The 26190-nt window shown below is 35.2% G+C and overlaps 1 protein-coding gene across 3 annotated transcripts in view; it reads right to left on the bottom strand.

Moving 5' to 3' along the window:
* Akt3 (AKT serine/threonine kinase 3) overlaps positions 1–26190 on the bottom strand; it is a 244109-nt gene that overhangs the window by 44077 nt on the left and 173842 nt on the right. For all 3 annotated transcript variants that reach the window (XM_057770332.1, XM_057770331.1, XM_057770333.1), the window contains 2 exons: positions 25795–25863; positions 7288–7410 (listed from right to left, as the gene is read on the bottom strand). In XM_057770332.1, the coding sequence (XP_057626315.1) occupies positions 7288–7410; positions 25795–25863 (192 nt within the window). The remainder of the gene's footprint in view (positions 1–7287; positions 7411–25794; positions 25864–26190) is intronic.

Here is a 26190-nt window from a genome sequence, read left to right as displayed (position 1 = left end):
ATGGCAATAAATAAATTAATAGATATGGGCTAATTTAATATGTAAAAGCTAGCTAGGAATATGCCTAAGCCACTGGCCAAGCAGTGCTGTAATTAATTCAGTTTCTGTGTGATTATTTCGGTCTGGGTGCCTGGGAAATGAAAGCACAGTCTCTGTTTACATAATGGCGCCCCAATGTTCAGCAACATACCTACACATAAAGCCTAAAAAAGCATTAAAAAAAATGCTTCTAGGCCCACAAAAATGGGAATCAATTGCAGTTTATTGGTAAGCGTATTTTTCCGATAGGCTCTGTTTGCTGGCAGTGAGCAGAGGCATGGTTTCTTTAAGAGACAACTTCCTGGTTCAAGCTACCAGCACAAACTCTTTGGAAAGGTCCTGTTATGGAGCACTTAAATGGGTTTGTGAGCAGCATGCTACTAGTGGCTTAATGTCAACAAAGACCCCCTATATCCCTGGAGTTGGGGCCATGAGCACAGAGGTTGTAAACATGCCTCCACCATGGAGGATGGGGTGGAGCCAACAAGCAAAGCTGCAGGGTTAATCCTAGTCACAGCTGCTTAGCATTTTAAAAAACGCTCTTGGTCAGAAAAGGATTGCAGATACATAGTAAACACAGATTCAGATTTAAAAAAAAAGGCCTCTAAACAAGCCATGGTAAGTTTAATAAATGTGCATGTTCTTAAGACAGAGAGGATAAAAGATAGACAGAGCCATAGGTTAAAAAAATATAAGGAAAAATAGAATAAAAGATCATAATGGGCAATGAAAAGACAGAAAACACAAAAAGTCTCGATTGTGTATATTATTTTGTTTTCTTTGAAATTTTTGACTGCAGAGAGACATTTGATTCTAGGGGTTGCTAGGCTAAAACAATAAATTTATTTTAAAAGTATCTTGATTTCAAAATTTGAGTCTAAGGATATTACTTTGGAAAAGAGGTTCTGTTTTTATTTCCACAGAGAAAGGAACCTGTAGATCTTTTCCAGCCTAACATGGTTTTGGAAGTTGTTTCCAAATGCACTTCCTGTTTACTTAGGTAATATTATACCCTTCTGGGGTCTTTGATGGAATTGAAGATAGACAGTTATAGCTTTCCTTAGTTATTATAAAAGATAAAGCAAATATGAAACTTTAGACTCACAAAAATGAAATAGATAATAAACTTTTCTTCAATTTTTGCCTAAATAGACTAAATATTGTAATTATAATTCTTGTTTGATAAATGTTTTGTTATTAAGTAATTTTACTATGTTAAAGTCAAAACCTTTCTTTTTATTTAGACAGAAAAGGGGAGATGTGGGATGGTCATTCTTTATATGGATTACTTTTATTAGCTGATGAATAAAGCTATTTCAGCCAAAGGCTTAGCAGAGTAAAGCCAGGCAGCAAATCCAAAGGGGGGGGGGCAGAGTCAAAGAGACACTATGTAGCCTCCAAAGAAGAAATATGCCAGAACCTTACTGGTAAGCCACAGCCTCATGGCAATACGTAAATGAATAGAAATGGGTTAATTTAATACATAAGAGCTAGCTAGGAATATGCCAAAGCAATTGGGCAAACAATGCTGTAGTTAATATAGTTTTATGTAATTATTTGAGTCTGGGTGCCTGGGAAATGAAAGTGTAGTTTCCATTTACTAGACTTCTGCTCATCCACACAGATGCTGACATCTCATAAGCTGACCTGTGGAAACTAAGCAGAAATACTAAAAGAAAAAAAAAAGGTACAATAGTGGCAGTAGCAGAAACTCTAGCCCCATATTACCAAGATATTTAAAAATTTGCTATATACAAGTAAGGAGATAGCTCAATGGTATCATTTAATTATACAGGTGGAAGTAGCTCTTAAAGTTACTGGCTTAAATTTTCTAGAAGGGGGGAAATGCAGAGTTAAGAGTATTGTTAGAAGTGAGAGCTATATAGGCTGGAGAGGTTACTTAGTGAGTAAGCTCACTCGCTCTTTCAGAGGACTCATGCTTGATTCTCAGCAACCACACTGCTTTACAGCTGTCTCTACCTCTATTTCCAGGGAATCCAAGGCTCTTTACTAGCCTATAAGACTCTAGGCATGCAAGTGGTACACAGATACATATATGTATATGTATATATATATACAACCAAGACACCCATACACATAAATTTTTAAATTATTTAAAGATTTGAGAATTACAGAATCTGTTTTCAACTCAGCATGTGAATAAGTCTCTCTTTCTGTATTAAAAAAAAATCATTATTTCAGAAGAATATCAGAGGACTTATAAAAACTCCAAGTCTGTGGTAAAAGGACAGTTGGAGGGTTCTTTTACTGGTATCCTAAAAAGATAGAAAATAAAATGAGATATTCCAAAGTATTATACAGTGGCAACATACAGATCTTTCTATCTCCTCATAATCACTAAGATAAATTAATGACTAATTCTAGAATCATTACATTCATGTCTATAAATGTCTCTGTCTAGCCTTGTCTGGACATGGACAACCATGGTCACTGTAAATAAATATTGTGCTCGTAAGTAAGGAATATGTAGAAAAGAAAATATACAACTTTCGCTACTGAAGATTCTTGTACAGTCTCTTCAAATTTTCATGGTATCCTCAAACAATATCAATTTTTATTAAGTAACCCAAGTGTTTATTAAGGAAGTCCTTAATGAAACAGAATGTCATATAATGACATAACTAGTAAATAAAGCAAACTACTTTCTAAAAAAAGTAACAAAGGTTTTAGTAATTAGTTGTAACTTTGAAACCAAACAAGGACCAATAAAATTTCTAAGTTAATACAAGAAGAGGCTTTGCTTCCAATGCTGAATGAGAACACTATTTGCAGTGTTAAAGAAAGAAATCCAGGAACCAGAGAAAACAGTTCAGTGTGTAATGGTATCGTGTTCAGGGGGGCCCATGGAGTGGAATGAAAGAATTGATTACCAGAAGATGTCTTCTACACACACATTAAATAAATCTTTATCTTTTTAAAGAAAGAAGTTCAGCCACTGCAGGCATCTCAAGCTGATTTGCATATAAATAGCTACCAATTCATTAATAAGATCAGAGTCCACTCTGAGACTCATCAACATGAGTACCTAAATGGGGGCAGGACGTATCCTTTTTATGGCAGGGTTTTACTCCATAGCTTTGGCTGGCCTGGAACATACTGGGCTACAAGAAGGGGCTGTCCTTGAGCTGAGAGATCCACCTGACTCTGCTTCCAAGGTACAGGGAAGTTGTGAGCTATCATACCTAACTCTAAATCAGTTTTTGGTGATACTGTTTTTAATACATCTAATATCTAAAGCAGTCATTCAGATAGTTCCGGTTAATTTTAGTTTCATAAAAACCTAAAGGTTTGGGGCTGGAGAGATTACTGAGCATTTAGCAACACTCACTGTTCTAAAGGCCTGGAGTTCAGTTCCCAGAACCACACTTGGGTCCTGCAACTGCAGTTCCTGGGAATTTGACACCTCTGTCTGGTCTCTGCGGGAACATGCACAAATGCATAAACATGCACACACACACACACAGATACACACACAAATAAAAATATTAAATCTTTAAAAATAAACATAAGGACCAAGAAGATGATTTGTTGGTAAAGGGCTTGCAATCCAAGCATGAGTACCTGAGACTGGATCCCCAGGACCCATGGAAAGCATTACCCCAGTGACTCTTCAGTGAGAAGGAAGTGGAAACAGAATTGCTGGAAACTCAAGATCCACCTAGCCTGGCACAAACAATAGTAAACAGGAAACCTTGTCTCATACAAGATGAAAGGTGAGGACTGACATACAAGGTTATGTCATCTGACTCCAAATGTATATCATGCTACATAAACACCACATAATATACTAGATACACATATATACGTATCACAAAGACTTTAAAAACAGATATAATCCAATGCATTTCCACTTTCTTATCTAGTATTCAACTCTAGAAAGAATGTTGTAAACAAAAGCATATTAAACCAGGAAATATGATTCATGGTGCTACACTTTGGATCTCAGCTGTTCTTTAGATCAGCCTGGTGATACTGGATGAGGGTAGGACCTTTAGAAAATGGGGTCCAATGAGAGGCCCTAGTCCCTTAGTCCACATTCTTGAGGGAACAGTGGGAGGAGTACCCTTTCTCTTCTATTCGCTTTCTCACTGATGAGTTAAACAGATTCTCTACTATGTGATTCCTGTATCGCTATGTGGATTCTTCACATCAGAGGTCCAAAAGCAAAGGGTCTACCTAATTTTGGAGTGAAATAAAACCATTAAAATCTATGGGCTAAAATAAAACCCTTTTCTTCGTGTTATATTATCATAATAGAAAGCTGATTGACAAACCCATGTACCAATAATCTTGTTAGTGTTAATTTAGTTTTCTGCTTGCAGAACACTGTCTCGAATCCAGACCTTGATTTCCTGTGATCCTACCTAAATGATCCCATTCTGTCATGCAAAAGCTTGTGAACTTCAGATGCAAAGAGCATGAATAAATTTTAAATTTTGCTTTCTTAATTATGTGTGTTCTGTGATATATGATATGCTCTCTATTCTATACTATAAATGTATTTCAAAGATTAAATTGATGCACCATTTTTTAAAGGGAATTTTGAGAGAACATAGAACATAAAAACGTTTGATAAAGTTACAACCTTGTATATGGTAACTACATGATGGGCATTCACATACAGAGTACACACTTTATATTATACATCGATAAGTTAAATCTAATTTCATCATTAACAATATAGAAACAAAATGTGTATTTAATGACCTTTACTATAGTAATAATTCATTTGACTAGGGATGTCAGTAGGCAACTCTGACCAAGACCCTCTGACTGCTGCTAGGGCTCAGATGAACTGTCTTCTTCAGATCTCTCTGAACTAGTAAGTCTATCTACTATTGTTGATTATTTTGGATTTACCCAGTACTTCAAAACTATTCTCATTTCTTTAACTCCAGGCTTCTCTGCCTTCTTGTTTTCCATAAATATGATTCATTAGCATGAGTAGTGATGAAAAAGGTAAACTTATGAAGAGAGAAGTTAAGAATTTTTAAGTATAGTTGGAAATTATATATTATATATGTATAACTAGATGTTTTTAAAGCATCTATACTTAACACACAGAATAGATGTAAAGGTTCTGAATTCCACTATATTCCTAGTTCTAAGATAAACTAAATATAACCGTCTAGTTGAATGTATTCATTATGGCACTCAGACATTTAACCATCCCTGAACTAGATATTTTAGGCTGTATAGCTCATTATCTTTAAGTACAGCATTCTAATCCTTAAATTTTAATTGACTATACAACAACATAAACTATTTTTATTATTACTGTATGAAATGATATTTTATAAAACAGTCCTTAAGACAGTTATCCATAACATAAATGAGAGTTATAGAAAATCTTGAAACAAACTAGGAACCTGCTTACATAACTGGATAAGAATTAAGAGTCCCAAATAGCTTTATAAGTAAGACAGTAGTAACAGGATATTCATAATTTCTTAGGCACATACCCAACTTCATACAAAATGTTATTCCATGAAAATATCACATAACTTCTTTTTTTTTTTTTTGGTTTTTTGAGACAGGGTTTCTCTGTAGCTTTGGAGCACAACTTCTATTTACAAACCAAATTATACTTTAAACAAAATAGTTCTGTAATTAGTAATGGAGTTAACAATCCAATTTCAATAGGTAAATATTATCACATGATTTCTATTTTTCCCTAAGTACTGGGGTCTGAAATCATCCATGCTATGCAAATCTACTGGGCTACACACACCTGGTATGTTTGTAGTGTATGTGTGCAGGCACATGTGTTTGTATGTGCTCAGGAAGTCCCTGTAAGAGTTATAAATTCTACCATATTTAAAATTCTAAGAAGTACATCTAAATCATTTGATTAATTTTATTAGTGTACCTGTGAGAACATGTGGAGACCAGAAATTGATATTGGGATTTCTTCCTCAATCACTTCTCCACTTAATTTCTGAGACAAAACTTCCCAATGAACCTGAGGCATGCCATTCGGGCTAAACTGGCTGGCCAGATATGCCCCAGGGTCCACTTATCTTCACTCTCTAGAGTTTAAAACATATGACCCTGCTTGGCTTATATGTGGGCAACGGAGTTAGGAACTCAAGTCCACTTGCTTGCCCAACAAGGACCTATACCCACTGAGCTACCACTCAGTCCAGTATTTATTTTGAGAAAAAGTCTCACTAGATCGCCCAAGGTATCCTCATATTTGTGATCATACTTCAGTGTTTCTATAGATGAGTTTACAAGTATAGGCTACTTCTAGCTTCCCTGCCCCAACCGCAGCACTGGGTGCCTAAGTGCTGGGATGGAAGTCAGTGTCATCCCTAAACTGAGCAAATGTCTGGCCACTGAGCTGTACTCCAAGCCTTTACATTTTAAAGAAGATGCTAAACTTAAGAATATGCTGAAAATATGCCATGATCAGGATTCCTTAACATAATCAACCTTATTCATGACCGCATCATGAGAATTATCATTTGCTTACAGGATCTCCTGCAGGGAGCAGTAAATTACAGAGTGTAGTCAAATCTAAACCACTGACTGCTTTCATAAGTAAAGATTTGTTGGAATATCGCCAAACACTGATTTACATAATGGCTAAGGATGATTTTACCTTTCAGTGGCAGAGTTGAATAGTTCCAACAGAGACTTGAGAGACAGAAAAGGCAAAACTACTTGTTACCTTGCCTTACAGAATGTTTACCTATTACAGCTGTTTCAGCAATGCCCAAGCTTTTATTACCAACACAGCAATACAGTGTTTTGACAAATGAAAAACTAAGCAAACTACTTAAGTTTATAGAAAAATGTGAGGAATATAATCCTATCCAAAGTTAATACTACAAAGAAAATGCATGTTTTCCTTCAAATAACCTTCTTATCAAAGCTTCTTCATAAATATTTTATGTCTGAAGATAATAATAAGGTTGCAAATCACCTGACTTTAACTGGGATGTTTATCATTTCTATAATTACAGCATTTACAGGAAAATGAAATTACTCTTGGTAGATCAGTTTTGCACAGTCAAGAGAATTTTCATATGCCAAAAACCAAAACATAAAAGAACCACTTACATATCAGTGAATGAAATTTCAGATCAACTACAGCAAAAAACATTCCTAAGAAGACTGCTTTTCTCAAAACTGTGTAACTTTGTAATTACTTTTTCCCTACAGTCTCTGCAAAAAAACAACAAAAAAAAAACAAATGTTGATTACATTTTTTTTTTTTTTTACCTTGAGATCACGGTACACAATCTTTCCAGAATGTAGATAGTCCAAAGCAGAGACAATTTCTGCACCATAGAAACGTGTGCGGTCCTCAGAGAACACCCGCTCTCTCGACAAATGGAAAAACAGCTGCAGGGTAAACAGCAGGGACAGGATTGTAATAATTACTGATTTAGTGGGGGAAATTAACACAAACATAAAACACCTCTCATCACCATATTGTGATGATAGATAGTGTACTCTCAGTGGACACCGAGCACTCTAAGACAGCAGCTGGCTTATCTTTTGCAGGTTTCCAAGGGGAAACTGCGAGCTGTTAAATCAGCGTTTTAATCAATATACCAATCTTGTTTAAGGCATTCTGCTTGCTACCCATTTAACCTTCAGGTACCAGAGGAAAAAGTATGCATCATTAGATTGCATTTCCTTCTAACTATACTGCTGTTCCACTCTTACAAGGAATAAATATTGACATTATCAAAATAAATGAACAAGAGCATGGGTATGGCATTTTTATTTAATTATTTAAGTTATATTTGATTTCAAGGAAAAACATGAATTTTCTTAAAACTCATTTATACTAGTTAGTCACAGTTTACAACTATTATTTATCATATTTCTAGAAATACTTCTGAAGCTTCAAATAACATTTTCTATAATAAGAAATTTCACAACTTTAAGGTTTTACATATATCTTAGCAATGCTCAAACTGGACTGAGGTTTCCACCACTCCTGACATGGAGTGATTTTTAATGCCCAATCTTTTACTTTTCAATTTTAACTGTGATCTCCTATGATCATATAAACTCTAAGCCAATCATTTCCTAGTTAATCAAAGGTATTCCAACAGTCAGCAAGTATTTACTGGGCACTTACTGTAACCACAAACTAAAGTTCTAGTTTTATGAAACGTAAGTTCCATCATTGAATAATCACCATACCTCATCTCTCAACAGGAGACACGGTTAGGAGGACAATGTCTGCCTAACACTTGCCAGGACCTGTGTCCATTCCCAGAACCACAAAAAGCTAAAAAAACCACTAAGCACAAAATAAATAAGAAACATCTATTTTTTTAGAAAAACAGACATCAAGAGATGGATCTGAGGAACCATAAACTGATTATCAATCTTTGTTGAACTATTATACTTTATCAAGAAATCTGCCAAGATTGATAATCTAAAATATCTTTGCCCTGTATAAACATAACTACGACATGTTTGATTTTAGTATTTGTATAACACATATTTTAACACAATTATGAGTTTAAAATATAAATTATAAGAAATGCAAATGCTTACAAAACCAAATTATGTAGGGCTGGTAATAAATACATCAGTATCTAGTTTATAAATGCAAAGAATTTCTGTGTAAAATAAGAGACATAATAAATGGAAGAGAAAAAAAAGGAAATATGCCAAGAATGAAAATTATTTACAATCCTGAATAAACCACTAAGATGTCATTGAGCATACTCAATACAAGTCTGTGACCAAAAAAAAAAAAAAAAAAGTGCCTTCTACTGTAAGGCCAGAAAATAACTATTTCCATACAGACCACTAACTCATATTAAATTGCTAAGAACTGTAGCTTATACCAAGGCTTGTTCAACATATAATAATAATTTTGAGACCAGGTTTCTCTCTGTAGCCGTGGCTGTCCTATAACTCACTCTGTAGACCAGGCTGGCCTATAACTCACAGAGATAGATCAGCCTCAAGCTCCCAAGTGTTGCGATTAAGGGTGTGCCACCACCGCCACCTGGCTACACAGTTTCTTATACATTCACTCTTTCTCCCTTTACTCTACTCCTATCTCTACTTAAATTATTTTGTAAGGCAACTTTGTATGTGACTCATTTGCCCAAGTAAAGACAGGAGAGGAAGAAAGAGTACTGATATTGCTAAAAATGACTGAAAGAACATTAGATAGATTGGGAAGTAATTTGTTAGACGTATCTAAACTATGATGTTCCCTACTTTATTCCCATGTTTTGTCAAATCTGTGACACCACAAGTGAAGAATGAATTACTTCTGAAGAATAGTGCATCAAAAAAAAATTAAGAAAAATAAGATCTGTGACACTAAGTCTAACATGCCCTGAGCACTGCAGACGCTGTGATCACGTGTTGATCTGTGACACTGAGTCTAACATGCCCTGAGCACTGCAGACGCTGTGATCACGTGTTGATCTGTGACACTAAGTCTAACATGCCCTGAGCACTGCAGACGCTGTGATCACGTGTGATCTGTGACACTGAGTCTAACATGCCCTGAGCACTGCAGACGCTGTGATCACATGTTCATCTGTGACACTGAGTCTAACATGCCCTGAGCACTGCAGACGCTGTGATCACGTGTTGATCTGTGACACTAAGTCTAACATGCCCTGAGCACTGCAGACGCTGTGATCACGTGTTGCTGCAGTAGTCTTCACAGTGCCTAGATTTCTTTAAAAAACATCAGTTCTACCACTGGCTAGCCACTGACAAAAGAGATACAGAGCCTCTCTAAATTAATATACTGCATTCAAGATTCTAGGTCTTTATTTGGATGGTATAGCTAAAATTTGCCGGCCAACTTCCATAAAAGTATCAGCTCAAGTTTTATAATTAAGAAGAAGAACTCTGTATTTCAAAACTTACTGCCATATGATGTATCCTTTTGCTACTTTATGGAATGCACTCTGTAAAGACAAGCAGTGATCTGTAACTGCCAAATCTGATGATCTATATATAGTCGGCTCCCTTCTTGTTTTGGAGATTAGGAGACTGCCTGTGTTCTCTTTCACAAAGTGTGTTTCTTGGCTTTGGTTTAACACCTTTCTGGATCATTGTTATTCGTGTCCATCCGTGTATTAAAAAATTTCAATCTAATATTTATTTAATGACCATCAATTATTTTAAGGTAACTCTGTGAGGCAGGAGAACAAGGAAAAGAGGAGTACACTGACTCTTAAGATATACACTCTTATGTATAGCTCTACCTGTGATAAGGCCTAAGAATACATACTCATCTCCAAACTCATTAACTACATGTCTCTTTCTATATAACAATCAAACTTCAAGAAAATGACAAAAAAATAGACATAACCCCCACTATTAAGGAATTCTAGCTTATGAGGAAGATGCAGGCATGTTTACAAAAAGAGCAGACTGTAACACATTTTTGTGAGACAGTAACAACACTTTGGAGATAGAGTGATTAATTTAAATAACATGATCTGGAGATAGGTCACAGATAAAGTTCACTTAAGTTTTGAAAGATGAAATCTTTCACCAAAGGAAAACATAAGGGATATAAAGACTAGTTAAAATATATCCACCTGTGTACTTCTATATAACCCAGCACAAGAACCACACAGAGTAGTTGAAGAATAATCATTTGTAGAAAGCAGCAAGTTTTTTTGGTGGTGTATATTCACTATAGAGAAAAGGGTTTTTATTGTGATTTCTCATATTTATATATGCTTTGATTATTTCTATTCTCTGTCATCATCACCTTTCCTTCCATTCCTGGATCTCCTTGCTATTCTTCAATCTCCTTTTACAAAACCCACAAGTTCCCAATAAAATAAAAAATATTTTCAGAGAACATTTCAGAGAATATTGCAAGAATAATATACATTTAGAAAAATTAACAGAGATACAGACAGAGACACACACACTCACAGAGAGAGAGAGGAAGGGAGAGAGGGAGAGGGAGGGAGAGAGGAAGAAGAGGAGAAAGAGAGAGAGAAAACCAGCTTAACAAGTAAATAATAAAAGGATCTGAGGTTATACTCAGGTAAATAATTTCTGAAAGTGCACAAAAGTTATTCATCACCTATTAGTACTAACTGCTATAGAAACCTACAGACATTAAAGGAAATAGCACTAACACACAGGACACAATAATGTGCTGAAACATGGCAAATACTATAAAAGACTTTGGAAGAATAAGTATGTTTGGGAACACCAGAAGTTATGTTGGATCTTGACGAGTGCTTCTGAGGGCCATCGGCTAAGGAGACCATAAGCACCCTTCAGGAGAATCAGTACTCCAGAAGAATTTGGACCAAGGGAGAGATCAATGATGTTGAGGTTTTCTTGTGGCTGGCTGAGTAGATGCTGCTGAAAACAACATAGAGGAAAAAAAAATTGGTGATAGGGATACAGGAGCAATGGGCTTTATTTTGACCTACTGAAATTTAAATATGCAATTGATGTTATATTTCAATTTTAGAATTATGGATACCAAGGAAATTGTTAAAACCAAAGAAGTACAATCCAAAAGCTTAGAAAAAGTAGGGGCAGTCTCAGGATATTACTACACTTACTGTCAGGGACAAGCAGCAAAAGAGGATACTGATAAGAAGTGCTAAATGAAGCATAAACAAACCAAGAACCTGAAGAAAGGAAGAAAAAGTGTCAAGAAAAGGCTGGGGAGATGGTGCAGTTCATGAAACTCTTGAACTGCATTCTTCAGAACTTATACAAATAGCCAGACATGGTGGCATGTAATTGTAAACTCAGCATTGTAGGGAAGCAGAAACGAACCCTTGTAGATCCCAGGCCAGCCAGCCTAGCCTAAATGGAGGTATCTGGATCTAACGAAACACTTTCCCAACAAGTGCATGACTTCAGAAGAGCACCACCACGGCAAATACACATGCAAGTGCGGCTGCAGGAGCACATACACAGAGAGGCCAAAGGGTAACCTGCGATGTCTGTGAATGTGATGTAGTGTGTGTCCCTAGTCTAGAACTTGCCAAGTAGGCTAGGCTGGCTGGCCAGAGGGTCCCCAGGGACCCTTCTATTTCCACATTTCCAACACGGAGATTACAAATACATGCCACCATGCCTAGCATTTTCTCCTTGGGTTCTGGTAATCAAACTTGGGTCTTGAACTTGTGGAACAATCACATTCCCAACTGAGCTTTCGTCCCAGTCCCATTTGTCATCTCTTTACATTTAAAACATTCAAACCTATTCTTATAGCTATTTTGAAATACGAAATAAATCAATTAACTGTAGTCACTTCACTTAGCTAGAGAGCTCTGGAACTATACCTCCTGTCTGTTTCTGTATCTAATTACCGACTCTTTTCTTTCTCCCCTTTCCCATCCCTAGGGTACTATGATTAGACTGGTACTTTAACATATTTTAACTAGTATTGCTGGCTTGTAATTTCATGAGATCCATAATGCCAGCTTCAACTTAAGCTAGGAGTAGAGTGGGGGAGGTCTGTCTTATTTCATGTAATACACAGTCCTATAGTTTCATTCACATTTTCCCTCTTACATTAGATGATATTTTATTCTAAGGTATTTATTCTTCCCTTATGTGCAGTTCACTAATTCTTGTTAAAGTGTCCAGGGGCTGGAAAAGATACCTCAAAGATTCCAAGTATTTACTGCTCTTGCAAAGCACCAGGATTTTGTTTCCAGCACCGACACAATAGCTAACGATTATCTATAACTCCTCTTCTGGCTTCCATGGGCACTGCATCATGCACACAGTACACACACACACACACACACACACACGAGGTACAACACTCATACTCATAAAATAAATAAACACACCTCTAAAAGTCTCAACCTATGGTGTCTCGACTAGGATCTACAAGGCAGTAATATACAATTCTTGTTTCATGCCAAAAGTGTGGAGGAACTTGAAGAGCTCACATCATAAACAACAGATGGCAAAGAGCCACTATGTCACTGTTTCAGAGAACACAGCTCATGAACACTTCAGGGATTAACAAAGAAATTTCATATAAAACTTTGATAATAAGGAGAAATATCCACTTTAATATCCCAAGTCTATATCACTAACCTTTGCGAAACAATCTAAAAGAAACACACTGAGAGCAACAACTTGTATTTTTTTCATTGTGTTCTAATGGAACAACTGAGACTATGAGCACACGCACTGCCTGGAAGATGGCTATTAGCACTAGCTGTGGAGTTTCTAGAGCACTAGTTTACCGGATTAGTATGAGCCACCTTCCTTTTCTTGTTCTTGAGGATGTAGTTGATGTTTCCATTTTTACTATATATTAATACCTGATTTTGTCAAATTACTCCTTTCCCATTGCTGTCAACATTGCACCCTCTACATTGGTTATAATGGGGCTACAAATCCAAGAAAAGACAACTCGCTGAGAAAACACCTATAGGTATGCATTTAGGAGGAGGGAGAGGTGAGCAGGATCTGGGTGAAGTTGGGAGACAGAAAACCATTAAAAATGCATTTTATGAAAATGTCTATTTTCAATAAAAATAAAATCTCTAAAATTTATTAAATGCCTCAAAGACATACCCATTCTAACAGCTGCATAAATCCTAATGTAGAAATTTAAGAAATATGAAAAGTCAAGGCAATATAAAGCCTTTCGAGCTTAAAACCAAACTATAAGATACTGGAGTAGAAATGATGGAAATGTAAAAGATATTCTAACAAGAAAATAAATAAAATGAAGACATTAATGCCAGACCTACATAATAGTCAAGTCAGCAACAGAGATGAGAAGTTCTGCAAGGAAATTGAGATTTGGAAGATGAAGGGGCATAGAAATACTAGAAATTAAAAAAAATAAAAATCCTTAAAATCTCAGCACTGGACCTTGCATTTGAAAATACAGACCTGCCAGCCAAGATGTGCCCACTGAAATAACAATATCAAGATTGATTCTGGGCATAAATAAACACTCTTGATGGATCTGAGTACTGTTCCAGAAGAGGGAATCCATGCCTGGTACTGTAAGCATGATCAAAACCTATAGCTAGATAAGACGTATGTTCTAAGAGAGAATCTATTGGTGCTGTTTTTCTAAATGGTGATATTGTTAAATTACCTTCTAAATACTTATATTTATACCCATAGATTGTGCTACTCCCAACCATGGCTAAAACAGCATCTCACTGCAGTGGGTAAAGTTTAATACAAATGCATTAATGTTCAAAAATGCTAAGAATTAGCTACTTTAGTGAGTGCTCAACCATAGAGATATTAATATTGATATTAACACTCCTCACCCCAAGGCTCAAAGAAAATTAAAGGAGAATAATTTTTCTTTTTAAAAGGAGGTACTGGGAGATTGCTCTTGTGCCACATTCATGAATACATAGGCAGTACTAGTTGGACTCAGCACATTATTTCATTTTTTTAAAGGTATAAATATGTGGGGAGCAGCTATGGGAATCTTGGTGCTTCCCATGAATAAAGGATAGGGAAAAAAATATAATGAAATTGTACACATGTATGAAACTCTCAGAGAATACATTTTAAAAACCACAATGAAAAGTAACCTCAAATAGGATAGGTCAAGCAGAATAAAGATTATCAGGGACTAAAGACAAGGCTGAGGAAATATGCCACTAAATATCACAAAAAAAATGAGGAAAAAATAGGTATGAGCACAACTTTCAAAAAATCCTGAGACATAATCTAAGAATCGATGGGGTAAGAGAAAGAGCTAAGTGTTACAGGGAGGTCACTTGTTTCTTTCTGGCTGCTCAGCCCCAAAATAATCACAGAGACACTATATTATTTAAATCACTACTTGGCCCATTAGCTCTAGCTTCTTATTGGTTAACTCTTACATATTAATTTAACCCATTTCTATTAATCTGTGTATCACCACGTGGCTGTGGCTTACTGACTAAAGTTCCAGCGTCTGTCTCCACCAGCGGCACCATGGCTTCTCTCTAACACCTCCTCTTTCTCTCAGCATTCAGTTTAGTTTTCCCTGCCTACCTCTATTCCCTGCACAGGCCCAAGACAGTTTCTTCATTAACCAATGGTATTCACAGCATACAGAGAGGAATCCTACATCAGCTAAGCTATAAAATAAAGTCACAGAGAATCCATTCAATGAAGTTGAACAGAAGAATCCCAAATCACGGGAAGATATGGGCATTAAAGCAAAGGAGGCATTTAAAACTGCAAATAGATATGATGAGAAAATAACTTCGTCACGCCACATTATAGGCATGCCATAAAAGACTACAACTGGGGGCTGGAGAGATGGCTCAGAGGTGAAGAGCACCTACTGCGCTTCCAAAGGTCCTGAGTTCAATTCCCAGCAACCATGTGGTGGCTCACAACGGTCTGAAATGAGATCTGGTGTCCTCTTCTGACGTGCAGGCAAACATCTATTGTTCTTGTCCTTGTTCATCTCATGTTTACGCAGTCATGTTGGTGCAATACTATGGGTGTAGCAGCTGATGTTCCTAGGAGACATAATCTCACAGCAAACTCTCTCATCCTCTGGCACTTAGAGCCTTTGTACTCCTCTTTTACAATGCTGAGCCGTAAGTAAAGGAGTTGTTTTGCAGACATATCCATTGGGATTGGACTTCAAAACTGCATTTCTACTAGTTGTGGGTTTTGTAATGGTCTGTCTCTTGCAAAGAAAAGTTTCCTTGATGCAGAATACCACATTTATCTGTGCATATTAGAATAAAGTTAGAAATTTTATGTTGGTTCAGTAAAATGGCAATGGTAAGTTCTCCTCCAAGATCATGACTTCACTAGCCCTGGGTAGTTGGCTAGGTTTTCGGTGGCAGGTATGATTCCTCCCTTATTGGGCAGATATTAAGTCCAACTAGAAAGCTGTTGGATACTATGAGGAATGCATGCCACTACTGTTACCCTTAAAGTTAACCTGCAACAAAAAACATGCTAAAATGAATGGGACAAGCCCAGGAGACACCGGCCCTACACAAAGAACTACAGGTAACTAAGGAAGGCTGTGAGCAGGAGAAATAGTCCTTCCGAGACAGAATAGACAGGCTGATTACCAAATACCAAATGGTGATCCCTGAAAACATACATACAAGGAACACTATACAGACTGAAGAGGTTGTACTTATATATTTAAGTGTGTGTGTCTGTGTGTTTAAAACAACAATTAATAATAAAGTCCATGAATTTGTAAAAGAGCAAGGAGTGGTATATGAGAAGGCTTGGAGGGGGTAATTGAGGTAATTAATTATATTATAATCTCAAAATATAAAATAAATATTTTTAAAAGACTGGCTACCAAACAAAAAAAATATTAAAAGCTGAAAGAGAAAATCCCAACTTAACTATCAATAAATAACACTTCAAGCTGTGGCAGGAAATGACTACTAGCTAGGTTTGTTTGTTTTATCATCTAGATACAAGTTAAGGTCGTCTGGAAAGAGGGAACCTCAACTAATAAAATGTCTCTGTTAAATTAGCCTGTACGTAGAAAATGGGAAGAAGGTATATTTTTGTTTAATGGTTGGTGTGGGAAGGCCTAGCCACACCTAAGCAGGTGGTCTTGAGTTGTTTAAGAAAATAGGCTGAGGAAGCAATGGAAAGCAAGCCAGTAAAGACCATTCCTCCATGGTTTGTACCTTAACTTCAGTTTCTGCCTGAACTTCCTTCAACAATAGACTGTAACTTTTAAGTTAAAATAAACTCTTTCCTGTTTAATTTGCTTTTGGTCATGGAATTTATCATAGCAACAGAAAATAAACTACTACAACTACCAATGAACATTAATAAGTAAAGTCTTATTTTAATTGATGAAAAATAAATATATCCCAAGGAAAGTACAAACTCATTAACAATTGGAAAGCCAGCATTCCAAAAGATACTTAAAAAGAATTGTACATAGAGAGAAAGAAGAACAATAACAAATATATATTTAAAAGGTATGGCAAATATCTTTCAATAAATTGCTAAATGTTACTGGCCTAAAATGTCCAATTAAAAAAGCAGACAAGTAGGACGGACGTCATCAAGAAATACATTTCACTACAAAGAAAATCAGAGATCAAAGTGAATAAACGCAAAAAAGAAAGAAAAAAGAAACAAAAAACCCATGTCAAGTTAGTTGAAAACGGGGATAAACAGAAGCTGCTATATATCTGATGTAGATTCAGGACTAAATTAGTTGTAAGAGATAAAGAAGGTTACTGTCCACTAATCAAGGGAGAACCCAGCACCATGATCAGTTTCACAAAGTAAACAGCACTGGGGATGGAAGTCTAGATACAGACACTACAATAGTGAGGACTGCACTGCAAACATCCTACTAGATACAGACACTACAATAGTGAGGACTGCATTGCAAACATCCTACTTTCATACCCCACCTCACCACCCAAAGGCAAGAAACTTCAAGACTTAAAAGACACCATCTACAGGATGTTCCCATCAACTCCTGTGAAACACATGTATTTGGCTACCTATGAAGCATTCTAAATAGATAACATTTTAAAACAAAAGCAAGTCTACACAAACAAAAAAATGAAACACTATGTCTAACCAGATAATAATGGAACAAAATGTGAAATGTATAGCGAAAGATACCACAAACCCTATACAAACTGATGACGATTATACAACATATTCTTCTGTGATCTGTGGTTCACTGAAGAGGTTAGGGGAAAAATTTAAAAGTTCATAAAATCAAACAAAAAGAGAAACCTAACATACCAAAGACTTTAAAATACAGAGAGCTTATGAAAAATTAATGATATACCCTCAACTCTCAAGAAAAATGAACATACTTAATTCAAAAGTATTAACTACAAATATAAGAGAAAAGGGTAAAAATTAATGAAATGTAGCCTAAAAGGATAATATAAACAATCAAAACAAAAAATAAACAGCTTGCTACCCCCTTAGACAAAATATTCAAGAGGATTGACTCAAAATCATAAATTTGAGACAATATAAGCACATTACAACAGATGCCAATAAACTTCACAGTGCTGAAAATGTATCTTCCAACAAAACTGGAAAATCAGATAAGATTTGCCATATATTACTATGATTAAAGCAACTAGACAAAAACAGCTTAATCAGATCTATAACAAGGACTAAAGTTAAAATACTGATAAAGTCTCCCAACTAAAAAGAAAAAAAAAAACCCTAAGTTCAAAAATTTACTGCCAAATTCTATATTTTCCAAAAAGAACAATAATATTCTCAAATAGCTCTAAAAAATAGAAAAAGAATGTTATCAATCTACTAAATCAGCATTATTTTCATATAAAATCCAAATGAGGCAAAAAAGAAACTTATATGCCACTTCCTTAAAGTACACAAATGCAAAACTATTTGATAATATATATGCAAACAGAATTTAAAAGCACACCGAAGAGATCCTACACTATGAAGTAGGTTTCATTCAAGGTAAGCAAAGATAGTTCAACATATGTAAATAATAATTCTGACACATAGACTCAAAAATGAAAATTCTACAACTATATCAATGAATGCAGAAAAATATTTGACAAACTTCAATTTTTTTTTTTGATGAGAACCCTGGGAAAAAATAGGAATAAAGTACAATGCCACCACATAAGAAAGGCGATTTACAAAATTAAATCCAACTGTATATTAAATGGGGAAAATTGAAAACATTTCTTTTAAAATCAGGAATAAGAGTGCCGACTCCCTCTGCTCATGTTTACTGTAGTCTTCAAATTCTTAACCACAGCATTAAGACAGTACAAACAAATAAAAGGGATAAATAGGAAAGAACTCAATATATCTGTTTCCTGACTATATGATGCTATACTTAAAAGACTAAAAACTTGACCAAAATACTCTTAAATCTGATAAATACTTTTTGAGCAGAATTTGGCTCTATAAACAAAAATGAACAGCTTTCCAATATGCCACTAACAATCATGCTGATCAGGGAAACAATGTTAGTTACAAAAACATAAACAACAAGAGTATTCACATCGGAATAATCTAGCTAGGAATTAAACACTGCTACGGTGAAAACTTTAGAGGTCAATAAATAAAGAAGGCTTAGAAGTGGGAAAGCTCTTCCATGTTTGTGAATAAACATAATTTATATTTTAAATGACTATGTTACCCAAACTACTCTATATACTGAATTAATTTTCTATCAAAATTCTAATGATTTTGTTCACAGACCTAGAAAAAAAATTCTAATACCCACATAGAAGCACGAATAATTTTTGTAGCTAAAGCAAAGAATAGCCAAAGCAATTCTAAGAAAACAGAGCAATACTGCAAGTATAATAATGTGAGATTTTCGATTATATTACAGAGCCACAGTATCATACCTAACAAGGCCCTGACACACATAAGAAGACACACAGTCCAATGGAATGAAACAGAAAAACCAGAAAGGAACCCAAGAAATTGATGTTACCTGACTTTAAACAAAAATGCCCAAAACATACAAGATGGATAAGAGAAGGCCTCTTTAGCAAATGGCACTAGAAGAGCTAGAAAGATGGCTCAGCTCTGAAGGTGCACGTGATACTCTTGGTGCCTCAGTTCCAGGCATAAACACAGAAGATCAAAAAATCGGATGTCCTCTTCTAGTCATCATGGGCACCAAACATGCAATCAGTAAACATACATAAAAAGAAGCAAACAGTAATGCACATAAAAAATAAATATTTACAAAATGGTACTAGAAAACTTGGATACACATAAAAGCAGAAAAAGGAAACTATACCTCTATCTCTCACCTGTAAAAAAGAGAAACAATCCATTATGAATTAAAAGTCCTGAAACTCTAGAACCACTAACAGAAAACTGTAAGATACATGCACAGGCAATAACTGTCTGAATACAACGCGAATGGCTCCAAATGTAATAGCAGGAACTAACAAACTGGGTTGCCTGAAATTACACAGCTTGTGAACAGTAAATGAAACAATTACCAAAGTGAATAGATAGCTGGTAGAACTGGAAGAAAATCATTGCTAACTATTCGTGTAACAGAGATTAATATTCTGAATTTATGACAAACTCGAAATACTAAGTAGCAAAGGAGGAAATAATCCAATTAGGAAATGGACAAAAGAACTGAAAAGACAGACCTAATAACTAAATGACAACGTGTTGTACTTATTAGTCAAACAGAAAGTACACACATAAACTGCACAGAGTCCTCTTAGCTCCAGTAAGAATAGCCATCATCAAGAACGCCTGCTTGAGGACTGGATTGGGTGTGGGGTGAGGGAATGTGGGGGCAGCGTGAGAAGTGGAAGAAGTGGGAACTGGGAAAAGATCATTTTAAAAATACCTCCAAGGACCTTAAAGGTTATCAGTAAAATTGCAAATTGAATCCCCCCCTCTCTACATATATATATTTGCACAAATACTTTATATATTAAGCACTTTTACATGTATTTTGAATTTTTATGTGTTTGGTTTTGAATATAATGTATTCATTTTCCATACAAGCAAACATTTTCTGGTTTTATCTCACGTGTTTTTCATAACCCTATATGAGACTTCTATCTCAGACCTATACTTTTTAATGATATTAAAGGCATACTTTTATAATAATGTTCCTGGATACAAACCTTTTGAATTCAATGTATATGAATATATGCATATTTTTGCATAGTAATTTTTCATTCTGTGCTTTGCAGCTTAATGTAAAAAAGATCTATTGATTAAATAGCTTAATGTAACCACAAAAAAAAAGAAAAAAGCATAGATGTTTTAGCAGTCAGTCATGTGTTTTTTGCTTTGTAAGCTAAATAAAAAGATGCCATTATCAGATAAAGTAAAAAAAAAAAAAAAAAAAAAAAGAAAGCACAGAGGATGCAGGGAAAGGAGAAGAATGCACACCAGTCCAGCCACCATGGGAACAGAAATTCTTCAAAAAACTCAAAGTACAACTACCATCATGTGACCCTGCTAATCCACTATAGGGTACAAGAGCCAATCCACCACAAAGATAATTTACACATTCATACTTAATGCTGAATAATTCATAGTGTTTAAAACATAATAAGTCTATATGCTCATTGACAGATGAATAGAAATGTCACATACATACACAATGTAATATTTATTCGGTCAATAGGAAGAACTGGAGATTTTCTAATATTGCATGTTTTCTCTCAACATTTAAAAGGAAACAAACCTAGAAGTAGATATCTGTGGAGAAGGACCAGTATGAGGAAAAAAGTACAAGATGGTGAATGGTGGGGTGAAGACAACACAATTATCCAATTCATACATGAACATGTCCTAACAGTTGGAAAGGTGGCTCAGTAGGTAAAGTCAACAGGAGTCAAGATGGTGAACTGAGTTCGCTCTTGAAGCTCTACAAGGTGAAATATACTCACAAAAGTTGTACCTCTGACCCCTACAAAGGTGCTATGTATACACACAAAATAAATTAAAATGTAATAAGAATTACAGATGTCACAATAAATTCATTATTTTAAAAATACGCATAACAAAAAAATTAAAAACTCATGAAGATTTGTTCTGTAATAGTCACGACAGTTATTTATGTAATAACTCCAAACTGCTAAGAACTCTGACGTCTGTCTTATGACTATGGCAAACACTGAGAAATATGACTGCAGTGCAGCAACCCTGCAAACTGAAATAAACAACTAGCACATGCCATAATCCTAGAAGAGTTTTAAAGAATTTCGGTAGCTGAAATATACAGAATACAAAAAATTGTGCAGTGTGTTTTAGGACCATAGTTTTAAAAATGTAAATATCATTTTTGTCATTTTTCTGTTTTCCTTCCTCAGAAGTAGGGTAGAGGGGAAGAAAAAAGGGGGAAGAGAGGGAGAGAGAAATTCTCTCTATTTGCAATTCCTTAAAAGGGTCACTCTGAGGAAACCAACGTTTAAGAAATTAGTTACTACAAAACTGCATTCTATACCACTGACCCCATGAATAGAAATCATGAAAACTGAGGGCTTCCTAGACATTGCTTATAGTTCTAGGCAGCTAACCATCTTAAACAATGAGACTTGTCAAGTCTTCTGTTAACTTAAATTGCATTCTTATGATCGTTTAATGATTTTAGAAAACTGGATATCAAGTACTATAAAATTGTATCATAAAGCTGGGCTGTGGTGGTGCACGCCTTTAATCCCAGCACTCGGGAGGCAGAGGCAGGTGGATCTCTCTGAGTTCAAGGCCAGCCTGGTCTACAAAGGGAGTTCTAGGACAGGCTCTAAAGATACAGAGAAACCCTGTCTCAAAAAAAAAAAAATTGTATCATAAAACAGTATGTAACATAAAGTTCATTTTGCCTTGAACTTTAGATGTTAATGTGAATATTGCAATGTAACTTTCTTGGTATGGAATTTTTTTTTTAAAAAAAGATTTGGATGAAGGCAACAAAATTGTGACATAAACTACATAAAGCTTAATAACTCAGATTCTGGTAATAAAGATGTTTATATAACCATAAATTTAGTAAAAAATATCAAGTTTTAAAAGCATCACCGTGAATCTGAAATACTTCTAACTTAAAAATCACCCAAATCACACCTCCACAAATTAGTAAGTAGAATTCAAAGGCTGACTGCCGGCACTTCTGTCTTCTGTGAATTTAAAATGAGATGATTTCGGTTCACAGAAGAGAAAATGTCAGCCAAATAATGAGAAATCTGAATAAGTAAGAGAAGATCTCAAGAATGACATGTAACTGAAAGTCATATATAAAAACTAAAATGAATTTTATCAAAGACATTAATACAGACTGTGCAAAGTGCTAGCAGGCATGAGTAGTAAAAAATGGAAATGGTAGGTTCATTAGTACCTACAGAAAGAATGTAAGAGAATAGTAAGAATTTATCAGATTCAAAACAGGTCCACATGATTTACCATGCTTTTAATCTCTAGCTCCCATGAAATCTGAGCCTGTGAGAGATCACAGAATTCCAATTTAGAGGCTTTAAAACATAAAAAACTGAAGACAGTTTGCAAAAAGATCTAAGGAGAGACTTCTTCAACTAAATTTGGTATTACCTTAGTTTCTAAAAATTACAATTTCTCCTGGGGATATTTTCCTATTTCTCATTTAAATTTAATAGCAGCTAAATTACTAAGAGTGGCCTTAGCATATTAGTAGCAATATTATTAGACTTTAAAAATTAATTATACAGATGCTGATTTGTGGCCTGCACTGCACTCAATGCTGCTCTAAGTTTTACACAGATTATCATTTCCTTTCTATCACTCTCTTCCCTAGTCATCCATTCATTTGCTTATTTTTAATTATTAAATACACAGTATCTACAATATGAAAAGTTACAAAAGAATACACAACTGAAAATTAAACTTTCCTTCCACCCTTTACTCAGTTACAAGGCCAGTTCTAAATTCCAGTGGCTAATGAGATAATTCACTGTACACACATACATAATCTATATAGCCAGTTTCTAAATTCCAGTGGATAATGAGAAACTCACACATACACATTTACATGATCTATGGTCAGTTCTAGATTCCAGTGGATAATGAGATATTCACATGTATATGATCTATGTTTCTCTCAGTATAATAGTAGCATGCTTTGTATTATCTCATCTTGCAACATTTGACATACTTAATCAGCATTCTTACTGAATGTCCATTTAAGAAACCATACTTGTACAACACATGTATTTATTCACAACCATTTGGTCATTTATCTTTATTTTTGGAATTACAATTACTGGAAATGGAATTGCTGAGTGTCTCAGTTACTTTTCATGTTGTGCACTGAAAAAAGCAACTAAAGGGAGAGAGGGCTTATTTTGGCTTACAGTTCAAGAATATAATCCATCATGGCAGGGAAGTTATAGGAGCTGGAGGCAGCCAGTCACAATAGAACCACAGTTCAGAGTCGAAAGTGATACATGATGAATGTTTCTATTTGTTCACAGTTTCTTTTTATATAGTTCAGGGAACAGTGCTACTCACAGAGTAGTCTCAGCACCTCAGATAACTTAAGATAGCCTTCACAGACATGCCAAGAGGCCTGTCTCTCAGGAAAATCTAGATCTCAACACGTTGAGAACTGAATATTACACTGACTCCAATAGTATGTATATTTTAAATTCTGACTGGTACCAACATGGAGGTTTCATTAATTTAATTTCCACCTCTACAAGTAAAATTACAACCTTTAAGTAAAGAGCTTGCAAATCTGTTCTTCTTTACTTTCTAATTTAACAGATATAATCTCCAAATTATTTTAAAAAACATTTCAAAAAGCAAAAACTGTTTAAAAATCAATTTTAGAGTCTCACTCTAAAAACTTTTTTCATAACTTGAGTATATCCATTAATTTCACAAGATGACAACATAAACTATGTATGGATATTTACAATAAAGGTTTTTTTACCCACATCCAACAAACTAGCTCTTAAGATACCAGTTCCACAGCTCCAAACCACGCATCTTCTTCAGATTTCCTTGGGCATCTAATTGAAGTTCCGTTTTCCGTGCTTGGGTCATTGTTATCTTACTGCTCAAGCTTCCTTTGTTCTGTGCTCACCCTCCAGTGAGACGCTATCATCTCTACCTAAAGAGCCACTTCAGCTTAGACAGTCCACTGATAATCTGCTTCAGAGTCCATCTTTAATGAATTATCTTTTATAAATTTATTTGTACTTAGAGCTTAGATATTCTAACTGATAATATACTCACAATAGAAACTCTATACACCTACAAGTTGTATGAAAGAAACGATATACTCCTTCATAGAAAAGTCAATGTCTTAACACATTCAGAAAAATCTGTACTGTCTAAACACTCAAAATATATTCACCGAGTGAGTGAATGAAATTTTCAAACACAGTAATTTCTATATACCAGATAACCTTTATGAAAACTATTCCACAGTAGGTATTTATTTTGATTGGGAAATAAGACTTAAGTCTACAAGATACAAGCTTCTTTTAATACATTCATTTCAGAAAGCTCATAATGTAACGCATTTCCAGTTACTGTTTCTGCTTATTTCACTTTTTCTTCACATTGATTTTGTTCAAAACAGGAAGGAAAATAAAGGAAAGGTACAAGTGAAACGACTTAATTTCTCTCCAAAAGTGTAAGATCTATTAAATCTCGATTATCATCTTGGTCACTACATACATACAAGGGAAAAAGCACAGCTGCAACATATATATATTGTTTGGCTGAGTTCAAAATAGGTTAAAAAACTTTTTAGAAGTTTCACAGAAGGCTTATTCGAAAAACTATCTAAAACTAAATAACTATGTATCTATAGTTCCACAATTTATTAATATAATTTCAAAACTCATACTGTTGGGACTCAAGAAATATTTCAACAGTTAAGATAATTTGTTTTTGCAGAGAACTAGGTTCCCAGCACCCACACGCTGGTTCAGAATCATCTGTAACTCCAGTTCCACAAGATTTAATGCCCTCTCCTGACTTTTGTGGGCACTAAGCACAAACATGCTGCACAGGCACAACATATTCAGGCAAAACACTCATACATAAAATAAATCTAAAATCAATGAATAAAGGGAACTATGTCCCTTTTTAAAAAAAATCACACTGTAGTAAAATATTTTAGGTTTCAAAATATAGTAAAATAAGGAAAGTGATTATGCTTTCCAGTGACCAAAATACCCCACTAGAAGCTATCCAGCTTTTGTTTACTCAACAGGAAGAACTAGGCAAACCCATCAAGGTGAGAACCACCATAACTCATACTGCTTGTAATACTTTCAAGAAAATAGTCCGTGCAAATGCTAGATTGACTTCTTGACTCACCTCTCCCCCATTAACATATTCCATCACAAAACACAGACGGTCTTTTGTCTGGAAGGAATATTTCAAGGACTTGAAATGAAAAAGAAAAAATGTTAATTATAATCCTGTAATCTTAAAAGTATAATGGTACCAAAAATAGAGCACTTGAAAGCAGTGAGCATAATTAATGGACTAGTATTGTTCTTTAAGACTATATTTACTTTGTAAGAATGCTTTCTAAGAAATACGGTAAAAATAAATTAGTAATGGTGGTGAGCACTCTCAACCTGCTGTGCCACCTGAGACTGACTTAGTACTCAGTACTCTAGTTCTCATCTCCAGTCTCTACAAGGAACTCTAGGAAAAGTTCCACAGGAACGCAGTTGCTTCTATTCAATATGATCAATGTCGTGTCGG

The sequence above is a fragment of the Chionomys nivalis genome, chromosome 5 (assembly GCF_950005125.1).
Source record: "Chionomys nivalis chromosome 5, mChiNiv1.1, whole genome shotgun sequence".
NCBI lineage: Eukaryota > Metazoa > Chordata > Mammalia > Rodentia > Cricetidae > Chionomys > Chionomys nivalis.
The sequence above is the reverse complement of the archived record's forward strand: the minus strand, read 5'-3'. Positions and strand labels throughout refer to the sequence as shown.